The 19,232-nt window shown below is 45.0% G+C and overlaps 1 protein-coding gene across 1 annotated transcript; it reads left to right on the top strand.

Annotated features, from left to right (window-relative positions):
• Positions 1–8,682: 8,682 nt before the first annotated feature.
• LOC124033787 (RNA polymerase-associated protein CTR9 homolog) lies at positions 8,683–18,309 on the top strand. The gene is made up of 22 exons (XM_046346082.1): positions 8,683–8,878; positions 9,331–9,429; positions 10,252–10,491; positions 10,584–10,701; positions 10,794–10,883; positions 11,107–11,363; positions 11,454–11,561; positions 11,650–11,886; positions 12,036–12,254; positions 13,972–14,155; positions 14,246–14,520; positions 14,622–14,709; positions 14,824–14,972; positions 15,060–15,176; positions 15,739–15,884; positions 15,970–16,041; positions 16,245–16,380; positions 16,588–16,731; positions 16,877–17,004; positions 17,089–17,188; positions 17,297–17,403; positions 17,501–18,309. Exons 1-22 carry the CDS (start codon positions 8,834–8,836, stop codon positions 17,904–17,906), a joined length of 3,465 nt encoding a protein of 1,154 aa, XP_046202038.1. The 5' UTR covers positions 8,683–8,833; the 3' UTR covers positions 17,907–18,309.
• The last annotated feature ends 923 nt before the right edge of the window (positions 18,310–19,232 follow it).

Genomic DNA, 19,232 nt, shown 5'->3' with positions numbered 1-19,232 from the left:
GGTCGACGTCACCGGCTTTCTAGTCACCGCCGATTCATGTTTCATTTTCGTTTTGTCTTCATTGTACACACCTGGTTTCCATTCCATAATCATGTTCCTTATTTAACCCTCTGGCTTCCGTCTTTTGTTTTGTGTGTGACGAAGGCTAGTATCCAACAAGCTTATTTCAGGAGATGTTACAGTCAGTGTGTTGGAATACTGGCCTTTTACTAACACCTTAACAGGCCTACATCCTGTCTTACTGGATGGAATGCATTTGATTTTGAATATCAAGCTAGAGTCGATGCTGGCATCCAGAGCTCCTTTTATGGGGAGTTCCTTCTAAAGTGAAAGCAGCCAGGAGTCACATCAATTGGGCTAGATTACACACAGCCCACATCTAGAGATACTACATTAGCCTGGTGCTGGCTTTTAGTAGTCCACATATCACATATCCCACCTGCAGTGCCTGCAGTACCTACATGCAGTATGTGCCATATTCTATGGTTGTGTGAGAATGCCTGCCAGGTGAGAATGCGTAAGGTAAGTGTCATGATGTTATTTGAGCATCAGAGGATGCTTCTGGCATATTGCTGTTCTCATGGCAGATGCTTCATTTGTTAAGCAAATAGAAGACTTCTCATCACCACAAATAGCCTGGCAGAACAGGGGCAAGGGTCAGGTGATAAACTACACTGTACTGTAGAACTAATGTAGTGATCTGATCACCAACACACTACAAACACTGACCAGTTGGCCTGTTCATACCAAACAACTTCCACTGATCTCCAGCATTATCAAGATGTTTCAAACTCATCAACTTGACCGTGAAGAAGGCTAGGGAACAAATAAACAATAAGGCTGTGACCTTGCTTAGATGGACTCTCGTCACGGAAGTCACATGAGCATGACTCCCTTTCGTATGAACCAAAAAAAGCTGGTCTTCCCTCTAGCTGTGAGAGCAAACCACACCAAATGTTCACATCCTGGTGTTTCTACTGAGGGGCTTCGTCTATTCCTCCCCAGATAATAAGGCTTGGGCTCCCGAGACACAGAAAACAAGGGCAAGGCCCATGATGGCCACAGTAAAACCTTCATGATCAGTGACACTCACCAAGGGGCCTTCAGACAATCTGCGCCAACTGCTTTGTGTACGTTACAGTCTGCTGGGCCTATTTCAGTAGCGTCCAAAGGGATTACTAATCAAAAAGAAAGTGGCTGACTCATTTGTTTCTTTCTGTGTTTCTCCTCTTACAATAGAATAGGCTCATTAATACTGCTACATTCAGTGACATACAAATGCTGTGTTTGCCCTGTATTTCAGTAGTCGTAGTCTCATCATACCGCTTATAAGGGGCCATCTAGACTTGCTGTAGCTTTCGGTCATAGGCTCTGGTGGAGAGGGATTCCTGGGTCTATCTCTGCCTATAGCTTCAACACCAGGCTGAGCTGTCTGCCCTACAGGACCTGGAGGAGAGGGGTTCCTGGATCTGTCTCTGCCTATAGCTTCAACACCAGGCTGGGCTGTCTGCCCTATAGGACCTGGAGGAGAGGGGTTCCTGGGTCTGTCTCTGCCTATAGCTTCAACACCAGGCTGGGCTGTCTGCCCTATAGGACCTGGAGGAGAGGGGTTCCTGGATCTGTCTCTGCCTATAGCTTCAACACCAGGCTGGGCAGTCTGCCCTATAGGACCTGGAGGAGAGGGGTTCCTGGATCTGTCTCTGCCTATAGCTTCAATACCAGGCTGGGCTGTCTGCCCTATAGGACCTGGAGGAGAGGGGTTCCTGGATCTGCCTCTGCCTATAGCTTCAACACCAGGCTGGGCTTTCTGCCCTATAGGACCTGGAGGAGAGGGGTTCCTGGATCTGTCTCTGCCTATAGCTTCAACACCAGGCTGGGCTGTCTGCCCTATAGGACCTGGAGGAGAGGGGTTCCTGGATCTGTCTCTGCCTATAGCTTCAACATCAGGCTGGGCTGTCTGCCCTACAGGACCTGGCAACTTCGGAACAGAAGAGAGAGAGGAAATGTAAAAGAAACGGCTGTAAATAAATTGTAAGAATTTTACCGGAGGAAAACAACCTAGTATAAAAGGTCATTGGTCATCATTGCAAAAGCAGATATGTGAACATAGATGTGGGGCTGCATATTAAACATGCAGATACTAGATTAAAGAAAATTCTAAACTTTTACAGTCAGGGCTTATTTGAGCTCACTATTCTTGTAATACACAGAATAGACTATGCAAACTGACCTGAGGTTTGGCTGTGACCCTGGCCTCCAGGGCACTGAGCTGACCTTCTGTGTGCGCTGCTCTGGTCAGAGCTTCCTCCATCTTCTGAGTGATACTTTCCATCCTCTCCTTGACCTGGCTGACCCTTCGCTGACTCTCCCTGACCAGCTCAGCTGCCTCCAGGGCACTGCTGACCATGGCCTCCATCCTCCTGAGGGTCACCAGCAGACCCTCTGAGGTCACAAACTGGCCTGCTACCTTCTCTGATCTACCTGGGTGCTCCACAGGGTCTGTAGCCACAGCCACGTCCTTACGCTCCTTTGATGCCTCCTCCCCAGTCTGGCCAGGTCCCTCTCTCACCGTGTTTGTCTCCTTGTCTTTGTGAAGAACACCCACCCTGTCCTGAATGTTTTTGTGCTCAGCTACGTCCTCCTGGGCAGTTCTCAGAGCCGACTCAAGGTGGCATACCTGCTCCCTAATCTTTGTGATGGTGTGCTTTGCCTGTTGGAGCTTGGAATCTGTGTCAGTGAGGGCCTTGCTGGGCTGGGTCGGGTGTCTTCCGGCTTGACGTTGGTCCTACCCCCCTCCACCTTTAGGGTTCTCCACCAGTTCACCACAGCTGCCCTCTTTGCCTGGGGCTTCTGCCTCTGCTCCTGCTGCTCCTGTAGCCTCCGTTGTTCCGCCACCTTCTCCTCTCTCTCCTCCCACAGAGTCGTCTGCTGCTCCAGTTCCTTCAGTCTGGAAGAACAGCCTGGACTTTATAAACAACTCACTCACACATTGTTACATCTTGAAGCAACCAAGGATTCTAAAACTGTACTTATCTGCACTTATATTAGACAGAAAGCCAGTAATTACTGCTGATGATATAATGGTAGTCCTTATAATTGCTCTGGCAAGTAGCAACACCAGACTTTCTTTTTATTGTCAGAATGCATTTCAATAAATAGCAACCATTGTCATACTTTTATTATGTCAGTAATCACAACAGAAGAGAGAAGGGGATAAAAACTCACATACACATTAACCAGCTGCTGCTTGATGCTAGGCTGTGGCTGTTGGCTGTGGGGATATGGCCTCTCCAGGGTCTCAACAGCACAACCACCAACAGAATCCTGAGTGATTGAACAGACATCAGACCCTAAAAACAGCTTTCTACACTTTTATCATTCATCAGACACAAGTGTGTGTGTGTGTGTGTGTGTGTGTGTGTGTGTGTGTGTGTGTGTGTGTGTGTGTGTGTGTGTGTGTGTGTGTGTGTGTGTGTGTGTGTGTGTTCTCACCCTCTCTGGGTAGTGTGCGTGGAGAACATAACATATAACATATGCCATTTAGCAGACGCTTTTATCCAAAGCGACTTACAGTCATGTGTGCATACATTCTACGTATGGGTGGTCCCGGGGATCGAACCCACTACCCTGGCGTTACAAGCGCCATGCTCTACCAACTGAGCTACAGAAGGACCAGAAGGTGGGCCAGTTCAGTAGACTTGATCCTGTGAATTGTGTTTTGGATATCTTCCCTCTGAGTGTGAGAGGACCAAACCCCACATATTGGACCAGTCATCTCCTCCAGAACCCCACGTTGCTGAGGGAAATACATCATTATAGTAAACCTATAGTAACACGATAGGGCTTTTGATAACCAACTGCAGGACTAAAGCCTTTGTCACACCTGCTGAGTGTCCTGGATCTCAGCATGCAGAGAGCGGTGGTTAGGAACCCCTCCACTCCTTCCCTGGAAACCTGTTGGACTACCACAGTGCCTGTCAAACCTAGGAATTACAGCAACACAGCACCAGGTTAAACACACTGACCCCACTGACCCCTAGCATGTCCCTTTGTGATTATGTCACTCACATACAGCACATTCTCAGTAACGAATGAGCCCCAACAAATATGGCACCTGAACAGCTGTTGGGTGAGATGTTGGCAACAAAAATAATGACGAGTAGCATATGGACATAGAAATGATTGACAGCACTTACCTCAAAAAAGCTTGCTGGGAATGCTCTGATAAATGTATAAACTCTGACTGTAGCCCCTTCAACGACAAGGAAAAAACAATCAGAGCTACTTTCTGTTCTGCTAGTGCACAGGCATAACTACAGGAACTTGAAATGATGAATGTTATTATGAAGATACCTCAATGATTCTGTGGTTCTCCAGATGAGAGTTCTTCAGCTTATCCATCAGTATGTCTTTCTGGAAAGAAACAATCAAAAAATACAAATCTACCAATGCAGTCATTGTAACACAGAGAATGAACCCTCTATGTGTGAAGGTATGGTATACTAACCTTAGTGAGTTCCCTGTCTCTTACAGCCAGCATGACAAGGGTTTCTTCAAGTTCCTCCTGCAAAACAAATGAGAGGATCTCCATTACTGCACTCTTATCTCAGTGACAGACAGAGCTGTTCTGGCCAACAGTTCTTACCCTCATCTCAGCATTGACCTTTCTCAATTTGTTGAGACAATCTTCAAATCATCTGCACATATAATATACAGTATGTGACATCACACACTTTGTACATTTATTATGAAATAATAATAAAGATCAAATTTACCTTGTCTTCAAGCAATTTAATGTGTGCTTTCAGACAGTCACATTCTTTGCTCTAAAATTGAAGAAAAAAAATGTATATGGAAATGTATGCATTCCAATAAAAATCATCCACCCTCAGGTCTAAGATATTTGTATACCATTTCCTTATATGTAATTTCCTGCTAAGAGCTGAGTGCGGTACCAGTTTGCAGCTGCTAGCCTGGGCCTGGCTGGCTCTCTCCTGTACCTCCATCAGGGATCTCCTGGCCTCCTCCAGCTCCTCCACAAGGGACCTGGTTCTCCTTGCTGACCGCTGGGCACTGGGGATGTCACACAGACAGTTTTACAACAGTAAATCATCAGAACTACCACGCCTTGCAATAATGAATCCATATAATGTTCCACCATATCACAACATCATATTGCTTCATCCTCACAGACAGTACCTGGCCAGCTTGGCACTTAGTCCAGTGATCTCTACTGTGAGCTGCAGGTTGGTGTCCTCACCCTGATATACAGTCCTCAACAGGCTGTTGTTCTGCTTACTCATTCTACTGTGCGCATGCTTCAGCTCAGACACAGTGGCCGACAGCTCCCTGGAGTCACTAGAGCCAAATGAGTAGTCAGATTTACAGCATTAATACATTTACATTTTACATTTTAGTAATTTAGCTGATGCTCTTATCCAGAGCGACTTGCAGTTAGTGCATTCATCTTGAGATGGCTAAGTGGGACAACCACATCTCACAGGCATAGAAAGTAACATTTTCCTCAACAACGTAGCTGTCAGTAGGTTCAGAGCTAGAAGGGTGTGTGGGTGTGTGTGGGGGGGTAAGTGTATTTAAAAAGGGGAGGTGAGGAGGACGATTATTTAAGATACTGTTTGAAGAGGAAGGGTTTCAGATTATTTCGAAAAATGGGCAGGGACTCTGCTGTACTAGCTTCAGGGGGAAGCTGGTTCCACCCCTGGGGTGCCAGGACGGAGAATAGCTTGGACTGGGCTGAGCGGGAGATGCCCTCCCGTAGGGGTGGGAGGGCCAATGCGAGCTTCAACTGGAAACCAGTTGAATACAGTAGAATACAGAAAAAGTACTGCATAGAAAGAGTCAAATCATGAGTGACTGAGAAAGCTGAATAACTTACCAATAACACTGTTCTCTCTCTGAGAAGGCAGTTTCAGGACCTGAGAAATCCATCCGTGAAAGAACAACACAATGAGTGAATTACACTGATATCTGAGACAGATTCCCAGGCTGCCTACAAAAGCAAAACCTTACCATTTATAGACACTTTACAAGGGTTTTCCCCTGAAAGATGTTTGTCGTCCTCATGCATGCTGAAAGATACAAACAATCATTTTTCTCCAATTATAGATACAAAGCGGATTAGCAGGTTAACCAATGTTATATCAAAATAAATCACACAAACAGATGTAATCAACTAAAAATGTCAGTCATTTTTAGTGGCAGAATTTCTGAGGCATGTTGTTGATTATAAGGCTGCTGCAGATGAACATTCTATAGCAGTTAGCTGTCTGAAGGTTTTTTCTTTACCCATCCTGGTGGCACTGGGCAATCCACTCCCTCATGGTGGGATTGGAATTTGGCCCTGCTAATAGCGGGGTCCCGGCACTCAGGGTCCAGCATACAATTCAAAGCATTCAGCCTGTCCTGTTCTGGGCTCTGGCTAGTCATAGTCTGCAGGTACTGCATGATCGTGGAGGCCAGAACCTCTCCTATTGAGAACAAAGACTTAGGAAGCATGCGAGTATACAAAAAGAACACTGATGTACAGCTGTTATTACAAGAGATGATCTGTACCTGTGTCAGTGGTTTTGCATGCCTCAAATGTTATATCAAGAAGCTCTTCCTCAGAAAATGTACTTGTGTCCATGGATTCTTCAGTAGAATCCTCTGATCCATAGCTGCTCCACACTAAAACATCCATTTGGCTATGTCATGTACAATTTAAAAATTAGCGAATGCAGAAGTCAAAATGCAGTGGTGAAAGTAGTTTTAAACTTAAATGTCTAAACGTAAGCATTCTGTTTCCTGATCTGAGAAAATAAATGCCTGGTTATCAAGATGTTCTGTATTATAATAATGTTTAGTGCCATTGACAATATGTAAATATTAACATCAATGCTTACTTTCATTGCTGTCCGGTACCAGGCAATGCTCTATGGAGCTAACTCCAGAGTCCCTTGAGAGTGCTCGTGCTATGTATCCCCTTCTGTCATCTCTCATCGGCCTGGTCTGAGTTGATGGCCGGCTGCTTTCATGGTTCTCACCGTGGCTGCTCAGAAGATTAAACTCAGATTTTTCATAATGAAAACTCTGACCTCCATTCATTAAGTTCTCCGAGGCCATAACATCTCTCTGTATAAAGAAAAATATGACATTGCATATAAAATACTTGTCATACTGGTTTACAAATGAGTCTGAAAAAGTCGGAAGTTTGAGTTTGAAGAAATTGTTAGAATCATATTGTTGTTTTTGTAAGTAAAATATCAAATATGTGATATTTGATTGTGGGGGGAAAGTCTGAGTTAGAATAGTCCTTAACAAGCCATCGCTGTAGAAGTGCATTATCTGCATATAATACCATACTTACATGCATGGTAATGTATAAAGATCCAGTTAGAATGGGAATGTTCTTTTGTTAACTTGTGTTTCCTGAACTCAGGTGTTTTTTCCTTTTGGGTCCCTGGGCAAGAGAAAGGAATGACCCCTCAGAACTTTAACCTAACCAGAGACTAGATTTGTGACAGTCATGTAACTGAAACTGCAGGTCAGTCAACAGCACACGAAGCAAAGAAAGACTGTGGAAACATTACAAAATAAAACAGAGAGAGGTTGTCTAAGCTTACTAGATGTCAAGTAGTCTACATTAGATGCTTACAGTTATTAATTAATCAAGATTGCATTATGAAGTTATACAAGACATATATACTTAACCTAACCATGTTAGATATATTAGAAAAGGGTGAGAATACATACAAATAAGGTCTTACCTCCCAGTTGGGAATATTCCTTTGAAAGCTGCAGAAAATGTTCATTCGAAAACATATAATAACTAGCTACATCTCATCACATGCACCCTCATGCACCCTAATTTTAGACAGCTCTATTGCTGCCAGTTTGCAGTGGGAAACCCTCAAGATGCTCTTCAGTGAGTGTAGCCTTTGCCTGTTCTGATCATTCACTGACACACATCAAAACCAGCTGACACCTCCACCCCCTCCCCTCAGCTCCACCGATTGCTGGCCCAAGCCAGCAAACAATAACACAGTTAATGGACTTTTTGAATTAACATTAGTCAGTTTAACATATCAAATTATTCTAGATCATTTGCATAACATCTCACGCTTAAACCAATAGGACATCACCAGGTTTCTTTTGTTCATACAGTAGCGATCAGAATCTTTTGGATAGGACAGGATCAATGAAGACCTTAACTGGGCACAGGTCACAGAAACACATCACAGAGGATTATCACAATTATAACAACTTTTATTATTGTCTTATTTTTCCCCTCCCTTAAGCAATCATCAATCAAATATTTATTTCCCTTTCTTGTCTTTTATTATTTGTAGATCAGTCAGTCATAATGTACCCATGATACATCACGGTTTTGATGCTCTCGAACACGACCACTATGGAGCTCGAATGGAAAGGCACACTGTATAATGAACAAATTCAAGTTCCCTACTTTGCGCATGGTAAAATAGTGAAAACAACACCATTTATTATTAACAAACATTTACAGATTTCTAAACAACTAGTATACCTACAACTTTTGAAAATACAACAAATACTACTGTGAAAATACAGAATGTTTCTCTTTCAGTCGAAAGACGTTTAGGCTGCCAAGAAGAGAGATAAAACATTTGCTACCGGTATTACACCAGTGGGTCATATTATTCCACTAGTCGCTCGCTGTACTACCCGGACATTGTTTTGTGAACACCTATGTATTTGTTCTAGCGCGGAAGTGGAGCCAGATCTTTGAGACCACGGGGACAGCTGAACACATTTTGGGAATATATTGGAGTAGGGACGTGGATTTCCATCAGCCAATATGTCTCGAGGTTCAATTGAAATCCCCTTAAGGGACACCGACGAGGTAATGACTAGTTACGCGGCTTTGTTTGACCGTGGATTGCTACAGCTAGCCTACTAACGTCAGCTATTAACGTAGCATTGCCCTGTGTTTGTTGACTAACGTCAGCCAGATCGCTAACAACTTCTGAGATTTTGTAAAAAAACATTTTTTACTATCAGTCATGAAAATTATAAGTCATAACCCAGGTTCGACTTGTAAGTTGTCTACAGTTGATATTGTCGTTCAGATCATTCAGTAAGCGAACTAGTAAAGGTAGTTAATTAGCGTGAGATACAAGTCTCGGGAACCAATAAAATGCAGCCACTTCTTGTCCCCAGTCAAAATATTTAATAAAATAACTTGGCCTCTGATCAAGCTTTTTTAGCCATAGGTTAAAGGTCAGGTTGCATGTGTACAAACTGGTGTTCACGTAGACCTGTGTCTTGTTAGTGAATCAATGATTTGTTCTGCAGGTCATTGAGCTTGATTTCGACCAGCTGCCAGAAGGAGATGAGGTCATCAGTATCCTGAAACAGGAGCATACACAGTTGCACATATGGATTGCTCTTGCTGTAAGTATGAAAACACAGACTGGTATGAGAATTCATTTAAGCCTTAAAAAATGTAATGGTTGAATTGATAGTTGTACATTTTACTCTGTGTGAGTGGTGCATCAAATACAGTTAGATTGTAATTTGTACTGTTACCTGTAACTCCTCCCTGTAGCCCTGCAGGCTTGCCGCCATGTACAGTTATTTTACAGTAACATTCCGTCTTAGGGCATACCATTGGAGAGACGTGTGAGATATTTGCTGACCTGTGCCTGTTTGGAGACACTTTTCCCATGTTGGAGAGTATATCCGTGGACAGTTCTGTTAAGGAAATTGTCGTCTGCATCGCTGAAGGAAATAATTTAATCCATTTGTTAGAGGATACCATCCCCAAATCAAAACCAAACACGGATGTCAATGTTTGCGCGAACACGCTCTGTTCTACTAACCGTCTGCAGCAGCAGCAATTGTAAGGTTGATTAGCTAGACAAACAAGTGTGAAACTCACAAGCGAGACACAACATGGAATGTTTTGATTGTGGGGTGGGGGGGTGGTAGCATCTAACAATTTAATGTAATAATTTCCTGGGCACAGCCCGGTGACGTGAACAACAATTTCCTTATCAGAACTGTCCACCAACCGCTGATATATTCTCAGACGTGGGAAAAGCGTTACCAAACAGGTACAGGTCGGCAAATATCTCCCAAGGTGTCACACAGAACTCTGGTCCAGGAAATGGGCTATCCTCCCTGGTGAGTTATGTAGTTGCATTCCCACTGACTGAGGGTTTGTTCAGGGATTGTTTGTCACCAAAATAAACAAAAAAATCATTTTTCTTTTAGCTGGAGTATTACAAACAGACGAAGACAGAGGACTTTGTCAAGCTGCTGGAGGCGGCCCGTATCGATGGGAACCTGGACTACAGAGACCATGAGAAGGACCAGATGACCTGTCTGGACACCTTGGCAGCCTACTATGTCCAGCAGGCACGTAAAGAGAAGAACAAAGATGCCAAGAAGGAGCTCATCACTCAGGCCACCCTGCTATACACCATGGCAGACAAGATCATCATGTACGACCAGGTAAGAAAATCTGCTTAACAATTATTGGATAATGTGAAAGTTAATTTCCCCATCATAAAAAATCATAAATGTAATCTATTTGTTTGTAACAGAACCACTTGTTGGGAAGAGCCTGTTTCTGTCTGCTGGAGGGGGACAAAATGGACCAGGCTGACGCTCAGTTCCACTTTGTCTTGAATCAGTCCACCAATAACATCCCTGCTCTACTTGGTAAGTAAATCACAAAGGGAAATCTCGACCATTACAACCACAAAGGTTCACTTTGAAATGGGGCCTAACCATTATACATTTTATTTCAACAGGTAAAGCTTGCATCTCCTTCAATAAGAAGGATTACAGGGGAGCACTGGCCTACTACAAGAAGGCTCTACGCACAAACCCTGGATGTCCTGGTAAGCATTTCACTTGCACCTGTCATATTATAGCATGGCGCTTGTAACGCCAGGGTAGTGGGTTCGATCCCCGGGACCACCCATACGTAGAATGTATGCACACATGACTGTAAGTCGCTTTGGATAAAAGCGTCTGCTAAATGGCATATATTATTATTATTTATTATATTATAAATAATATCCCTGGTGTCTCCTAATATACTGTCACTATTTATCTTTCCAGCCGAAGTGAGGCTGGGGATGGGCCACTGCTTCGTCAAGCTCAGTAAGCTGGAGAAGGCCCGTCTGGCCTTTGGCCGGGCCCTGGAGCTCAACTCCAAGTGTGTGGGAGCCCTTGTGGGCTTGGCTGTGCTGGAGCTCAACAGCAAGGAGCCTGACTCCATCAAGAATGGAGTGCAGCTCTTATCCAGAGCCTACACCATCGACCCCAGCAACCCCATGGTGCTCAACCACCTGGCTAACCACTTCTTCTTCAAAAAGGTGAGAGGGTTGTCATCTTATTCCTGGTATATAGTAGCATGTCTTGACCTGAGCATCGTTTATCATTCACATTGATGTACTTATTTTCAGGACTACAGTAAAGTGCAGCACCTGGCTCTCCATGCCTTTCACAACACAGAGGTGGAAGCTATGCAGGCTGAGAGCTGCTACCAGTTGGCCCGCTCCTTTCATGTACAGGTAAGCGCTAAGGCCTCAGTTTATTTTTGGGAAACTTTTGCTTTTCTAATTGAATTGGCATTACATCTCTCTTGCTTGTGTGTTTCAGGAGGACTATGACCAGGCCTTCCAGTACTACTACCAGGCCACCCAGTTTGCCTCGTCTACCTTTGTGCTGCCTTTCTTTGGCCTGGGGCAGATGTACGTGTACCGTAGAGACAAGGAGAATGCAGCCCAGTGCTTTGAGAAGGTCCTAAAGGCCTACCCCAACAACTATGAAACCATGAAGATCCTGGGATCTCTTTATGCTACTTCAGATGATCAGGAAAAGAGAGACATTGCCAAAGTAAGTAAAACTGCAATGTGAAGGTGAACCTCACATGAAGTATGTGTTTGTCTGATCTTTGTGGCATTATCTCTTAACTTGTAACTCTGTAAATGTCAATCAGCACTATTGCTAAAATCAATAAGATGTAATGTCTTTGTGTTCTGCAGGGTCATCTGAAGAAGGTTACCGAGCAGTACCCTGATGACGTGGAGGCCTGGATTGAGCTGGCCCAGATCCTGGAGCAGACCGACATCCAGGGCGCCCTCTCTGCCTACGGCACGGCCACCCGCATTCTGCAGGAGAAGGTCCAGGCCGACGTCCCCCCTGAGATCCTCAACAACCTGGGGGCTCTCCACTTCAGACTGGGGAACCTGGGAGAGGCCAAGGTACAGTTTAGGAGGATGGCAGAGCTGCCTGACTAGAATTAGTCATTACATATTGTAGCAATTAATTAATTAACTACTTGAATGGTTATTTGTAGTTTCGTAACTTGCCTTTGTGGTGATGGTAGACACTAGGGTTGGGTGATTTTCGATTGTGTCGTCTATCGACGATGTTTGACAGCCATTGAATTTTACTGCACCTCTGGAGTCTGGCAGCGAACAACAGTGCTGTGCAGAGCACACAGCAGGGCAACATGCCAAATGGTCTATTCCCTATTTGCCATAGCCTAAATGTTCAATTCATATGAGGTTGTTAGACTGTTAACATAATGCAAGAGAACAATGTAAACTCAGCAAAAAAAGAAACGTTCTCTCACTGTCAACTGTTTATTTTCAGCAAACTTAACATACAAATATTTGTATGAACATAACAAGATTCAACAACTGAAACAGAAACTGAACAAGTTCCACAGACATGTGACTAACATAAATTGAATAATGTGTTCCTGAACAAAGGGGGGGTCAAAAGTAACAGCCAGTATCTGGTGTGGCCACCAACTGCGTTAAGTACTGCAGTGCATCTCCTCATGGACTGCACCAGATTTGCCAGTTCTTGCTGTGAGATGTTACCACACTCTTCCACCAAGGCACCTGCAAGTTCCCGGACATTTCTGAGGGGAATGGCCCTGAACCTTTTAGGTCTATTTTTTAATTTTTTATTTAAACCATGTCTTAGGCCTACCTAATGGTTTCTGGCAAGGAACACCAGCATGTTCAACTTTTCTGCCCCAGAGTAGCGAACTCAGCAGGATGATGGACTTGTAAATGTTGACGGAGGTTTGTAGTCTGTCGATCCTTTGCCCTGAATGTCTTTTTACACGTTCTGAAAGTGACTTGGGTCAGGTCTGCTGGCTCACCTTTATTCAGGTCTGCTGGCTCACCTTTATTCAGGTCTGCTGGCTCGCCTTTATTCAGGTCTGCTGGCTCACCTTTATTCAGGTCTGCTGGCTCGCCTTTATTCTGGTCTGCTGGCTCGCCTTTATTCTGGTCTGCTGGCTCACCTTTATTCAGGTCTGCTGGCTCACCTTTATTCAGGTCTGCTGGCTCACCTTTATTCAGGTCTGCTGGCTCACCTTTATTCTGGTCTGCTGGCTCACCTTTATTCAGGTCTGCTGGCTCACCTTTATCATTCAGCCTGAAACCAAAGAGCCGCCAAACAGGCAAAGACCAAGGAGCCATAGTTTTTTTCTGTTATGGCATAAGGCAGACTACTATAGTGAAATCCCATCACGCCTTTTTTTTGTTGTCTGATACTGTTGGAAAGTAGCCTAATGAAATGACAGTAGACTACACTTGATACGGCTATAATATTAGTTTTTAACTGATATCGGAGCATTTTTTTAATAAACAAGAGAAACCGCTCTACCAATTTTGTATATCATTTTACAGCCTCAACTAGATAAATAACTAGGCTTTACACTGTTCAGGCCTAGAAATGTGTCCTTTATAGTGTGTTTTTCCCGCCAATCGACTGACCCCTTCTGTGCAACTTGCACCCTCCCCAGATTTTTAAAATATATATATATTTTTTTTACTATACAACCGTATATCAATGATGTTTGGACAGGATGATGTGTCATTCCAAGCATCGCCCAACCCTAGTAGACACAACAGAGCTATAAATAGTTTTCAGGGCTTTGTTCTGTCTGTCCATGTTTAGAAATACTTCCTGGCTTCTTTGGAGCGGGCCAAAGCTGAGGGAGAGCATGACGAGCATTACTACAACGCCATCTCTGTCACCACCTCTTACAACCTAGCCAGGCTCTACGAGGCCATGTGCGAATTCCACGAGGCGGAGAAACTCTACAAGAACATCCTGAGGGAACATCCCAACTACGTTGACTGTAAGCACTGAAGACACACTGTATGTTTTGGTTAATGGCTGTCTCCTTAGGTTGTGTGCGTATCAATTGGTCCATTGTTGTTGCTTGCAGGTTACCTGCGTCTTGGCGCAATGGCTCGTGACAAAGGAAACTTCTATGAAGCTTCCGACTGGTTCAAAGAGGCTCTGCAGATCAATCAGGATCACCCAGACGCCTGGTCCCTGATCGGGAATCTCCACTTGGCCAAGCAGGAGTGGGGTCCAGGTCAGAAGAAGTTTGAGCGTATCCTCAAGCAGCCGTCCACTCAGAACGACACCTACTCCATGCTGGCCCTGGGCAACGTGTGGCTCCAGACCCTGCACCAGCCCACCAGGGACCGGGAGAAGGTACGGCAGAATATCAGTTGTTTTGATGTGGAGCCATTAATCATCACTGTCAGAAACATTGCCTTCATCATTTGTCTGTGTCTGTGGTTGTGTCCCTCCAGGAAAAGAGACATCAGGATCGAGCCCTGGCCATTTACAAACAGGTCCTACGAAACGACTCCAAGAACCTTTACGCTGCCAACGGCATAGGTTTGTTGGCCTTCACTCACTCATTGTATTAACATAGATGCTTAAGCACAGTCAAGTCTGAGTATGAACTATTAGCATGTAAATACCTCAGAGTTTGCCATCTTTTCTGTCCAGGTGCCGTCCTGGCCCATAAGGGCTATTACCGAGAGGCCCGTGACGTGTTTGCCCAGGTGAGAGAAGCCACAGCTGATATCAGCGACGTCTGGCTCAACCTGGCCCACATCTATGTGGAGCAGAAACAGTACATCAGCGCTGTGCAGATGGTAAGGCTCTGTACTGGCTCATAGTACACACTGCAGGGTTTACTTGAGTTCTATTAAAATATCTTATCCACTCATTGTGCCGTTTAGTACGAGAACTGTCTGAAGAAATTCTACAAGCATCAGAACACTGAGGTGGTGCTGTACCTGGCTCGGGCACTCTTCAAATGCGGGAAACTCCAGGAGTGCAAACAGACTCTGCTGAAGGTGAGATTTGTGTGAAACGAAGCGTCTCGCATTCCTTTTAGTAACCCTATGGCTGGGCTTCATTTGCCTGAGCTTGTTTACGTGAGAGCAGGGTGACCCTTGTGTGAGTGTTCTGTTACTAGGGTTGCAAAATTCTGAGAACTTTCTATAAATTCCAGGGTTTTCCTGAAATCCCGGTTGGAGGATTCCCGGAATCAGATGGGAATAAACAGGAAATTCAATATCCTCCAACCAGGATTTCTGGGAAACCAGGGAATTTATTGAAAGTTCATGGAATTTTGCAACCCTGCTTTTTACTCACTGATGGCTCCCGAGTTGCGCAGCGGTCTAACGCACTCCATCTCAGTGCTAGAGGCATCACTACTGACCCTGGTTCGATTCCAAGCTGTATCACAACCGGCCGTGACTGGGAGTCTCATATGGTGGCGCACAATTGGCCCAGCATCGTTAGGGTTTGGCCGGGGTAGGCCGTCACTGTAAATAAGAATTTGTTCGAAACTGACTTGCCTAGTTAAATAAAGGTTAAATGGAAGAAAACAAAAGTGGCTGGCTGTGTCCCCAGGCGCGTCACGTGGCCCCCAGTGACACGGTGCTGATGTTCAACGTGGCCCTGGTGCTGCAGAGGCTGGCCACTCTGGTGCTGAAGGACGAGAAGAGTAACCTAAAGGCTGTACTCAGTGCTGTCAAAGAGCTGGAGCTGGCCCACCGGTACACCCTAAACTCACCTTAACACCTCTCCTAAAATTATGCTTCACTTTTCTCAGCCTAATTCTGTCTTCTCTTTTTGTTTCAGGTATTTCAGCTACCTTGCCAAGGCTGGTGACAAGATGAGGTTCGACCTAGTGCTTGCTTCCACTGAGGCCAGGTCAGTTTGAACAAATATCTCCCCTCTAAAATCCAAATTCAGGCCAGTACTTACTTCATAGCCTTCAGTAAATCAATAAACCACTCTTAGCCAAAATTCAGATCATATCTCAGAGGAAATTAGAGGAATGACAGCTGAGCCCAGCCATCAGATGTCGGGCTAAGCCTGGATTGTGAGCTGTGTTTGTGTGGGGGCCGTTGCAGGCAATGCTCTGACCTGCTGAGTCAGGCCCAGTACCACGTGGCTCGGGCCAGGAAGCAGGATGAGGAGGAGAAGGAGATCCGGGCCAAACAGGATCAGGAGAGGGACTTCCTGCGCCAACAGATGCATAAAGAACAGGTCTGTCTATGGAATGTCACATCTCCACAAGTCCCTCATCCCTTCTATGTTGTACTTGTAAACCATAATGGATAAGACATTTAAGTAAACAGACCTTACTTGAGCCTGTGATGTCTTGAGTAACACGTTTCTTTGGTCCACTGTAAATGTATTCCTTTATAACAGTTTGACTAACCCACTGACCTTGTCTTCCTCCTGCCCCACCAGGAGGAGAAGAGAACCAAGCAGGAAGAGGATCAGAAGAAGCTGCTGGAGCAGAGAGCCATGTATGTGGAGAAGACCAAGGGTCTGCTCTCCTTCGCCGATGGAATGAAGGATGAAAGGAAAGAGAAGAAGAAAGGTGGCGGCCGAGTGAGTGTAAATGTGTTGAACGGCTAGTGCAACGCAGAGGTTTGGGTTGATCAATGATTAGCTCATGGCACATCAGATTGATATGAATCTCAAACAAAGGCTCTAGGGTGCAGTGTGACCATATTGTTGTTTTTGTTCTCCCCAGCGCAAGAAAGGGGGTGACTTTGATGAGTTTGTCAACGATGGCTCTGATGAGGACCTGCCAGTGAGAAGGAGGAAGAAGAGGAAGGGTGGCAGCGGAAGTGAGGAGGAGGGCCGCAAGAAGAGGAGGAGGTGAGACCGCTGTGGAAAGTGTTTTATTTGTAGTGACCGGTAGGAAAATAGCCTGGTGTGAGTGGCACTGTGACTGTATTTCAGACCCAACAAAGGGGGTGACGATGGCAGCGATGACGAGGAAGGAGGCTCACGGCCCAAAAAGCAACGCAAACCCAGAGCGGGCGGCAAGAAGTTCCAAAGGGTCAGTTAAATCTAGTTTGTTACTGTCTTTTTGTCTTTCTAATGGGCTTTTTTTTCTCCCAAATGCCGGCCTTAGGCCCAGAGTTGTAACAGTTCTGTTTTTGTCTAGGCCGAGCCTGTGCCACCGTCTCTTAAAGGCAAGATCAAGTCAAAGGCCATCATCTCATCCTCTGACTCTTCATCAGATGAGGATGGACTGAAAATTGCTGAAGACCGGTAAGGGCATAAACTCATTCGTACATAAAATGCTACATGAAAATACAACTCCGAAGAGTTTTGTGCCACTAATATGTCATATCTGTTGACCACCCAGAAACCCCAGAGACAGTGGTTCAGGCTCTGATAATGAGGGCAGCCACAAGAAGCGCATCGCCTCCGACAGTGAGTCCGACGGGGGCCGGAACCGCTCTGGCAGCGACGCTGGAAGCCCCCAACGCTCCGAAAACTCGGGTAGCGACTCAGGCAGCGACCGTCCAGTGAAGAGGAAGAGAGTGCAGCAGCAGTCTGACTCAGAGCAGTCTGATAACGAGAGCAAGAGGAGCCGCTCTGGGTCGGAGAACGAGTCCCGACCTGGCTCACCGGCCGCAGCCTCTGGCTCTGAAGCGGGCTCTCCGGTGGGCTCCCCGGCAGGCTCCCCGCGCCGCTCCGACAATGGATCAGAACCAGGGGGCTCTGCCAACGAGGCCTCCAACCACGGCTCTGGCTCTGACAGCGACTGAGGCTTCAAACTCAGAACGGACTTTTTTCAACAACAAAAAAAAGTTATTTTGACATTGATTTTTGTAGAGGCTTTTTTGTTCCGTCTTGGTTTGTATCATGAAATTGAAATGAGCACATGCAGTGTAGCTTTGTGGCCCATAATGTGGGTTGTCTTTAATCGTTTTTTGTCACCAGACTGTTAAGACTTTTGCATTGATGCTGTACCTCGTGTCCTTTTGTTTTGTTGATGATTGATGGGAAATGTGACTTGTAAGTATTCTGACAGCTGTAACCCATATATTTTATATCTTAAAATGATTGGAAGAGGTGATGTCATGGAAAATTAGTAAATTGGCCCAAATTTGGGACAAATTCTATGTAGATAATAAACAAACACAAAATAAATATTTAGTTTTTTTTCTATTTCTGATGATGAAGCTGCTTGTATGACATTGGAAAACAACTTGACACTTCTGATTATGGGGTAATGTGTCATAATTGTTTTGGCTGCATTGGCCTTGTTTGTGTATCAACATGCCCTCTGCCATTCAGAAACATTGTTAGTCATGTCGAGGTGAATAAAATGCCAGATTACAAGTTCAGAATATATGTGCCATTTAAAAAAATGACATCCTCTATATGGAGACAAGAAGTGCTAAGTAATCTGGCAGCAGACCTAGGTGATGCAGTTGTAAATGTAATTATAGAGTTGACACATCGAGACTCCAAATACATGGCCCCATTCCAGAGGTACCTCTGTGGGTCCTGTCTGTGGCCAGCCTCTGGAACTGACAACACCAGATCATGGTATGTCTGACGGGGCTGAATAACGTATGTTGTAAAGCATGTGTCAAACTCGTTCCACGGAGGGCAGAGTATTTGCAGGTTTTCACTCTTGTACTTGATTAGTAAGGAACTCCCCTCACCTGGTTGTCTAGGTCTTAATTGAAGGAAAAAACAAACTAGGCCGTCCATGGAATGAGTTTGACACCTGTTTGTAGAAGTTTTCTCAGAGTTGTCACTGTGTTGGTAGCCTAAACATGGTTCTAAATATGTGTACCAGTGTAGTTCTGTTCAAAGTGCAGATGGGATGCTTAATCTAAGAATAAAAGCTCATAAGGAAATGGGACTATAGAAGTAAAGTGAACAACTAGGCCTTGGCAATAGTCTAAAGTGCATTGCAAATGCTCAACACAATTCTGGTGAATACTCCCACCCCACGAAATACACTGATCCATTGCCTTATTTAGCTGTGGACATGCTGTACAACTGCTACTAATGGGCCTCATCTTCCCCTTGCAACCACTTACTGGCGTGCAAAATTGCTACAGTACTATATTTAAGCA

The sequence above is a fragment of the Oncorhynchus gorbuscha genome, linkage group LG04 (genome assembly GCF_021184085.1).
Source record: "Oncorhynchus gorbuscha isolate QuinsamMale2020 ecotype Even-year linkage group LG04, OgorEven_v1.0, whole genome shotgun sequence".
NCBI classification, from domain to species: domain Eukaryota; kingdom Metazoa; phylum Chordata; class Actinopteri; order Salmoniformes; family Salmonidae; genus Oncorhynchus; species Oncorhynchus gorbuscha.
This window is presented reverse-complemented; position numbering and strand designations above follow the sequence as displayed.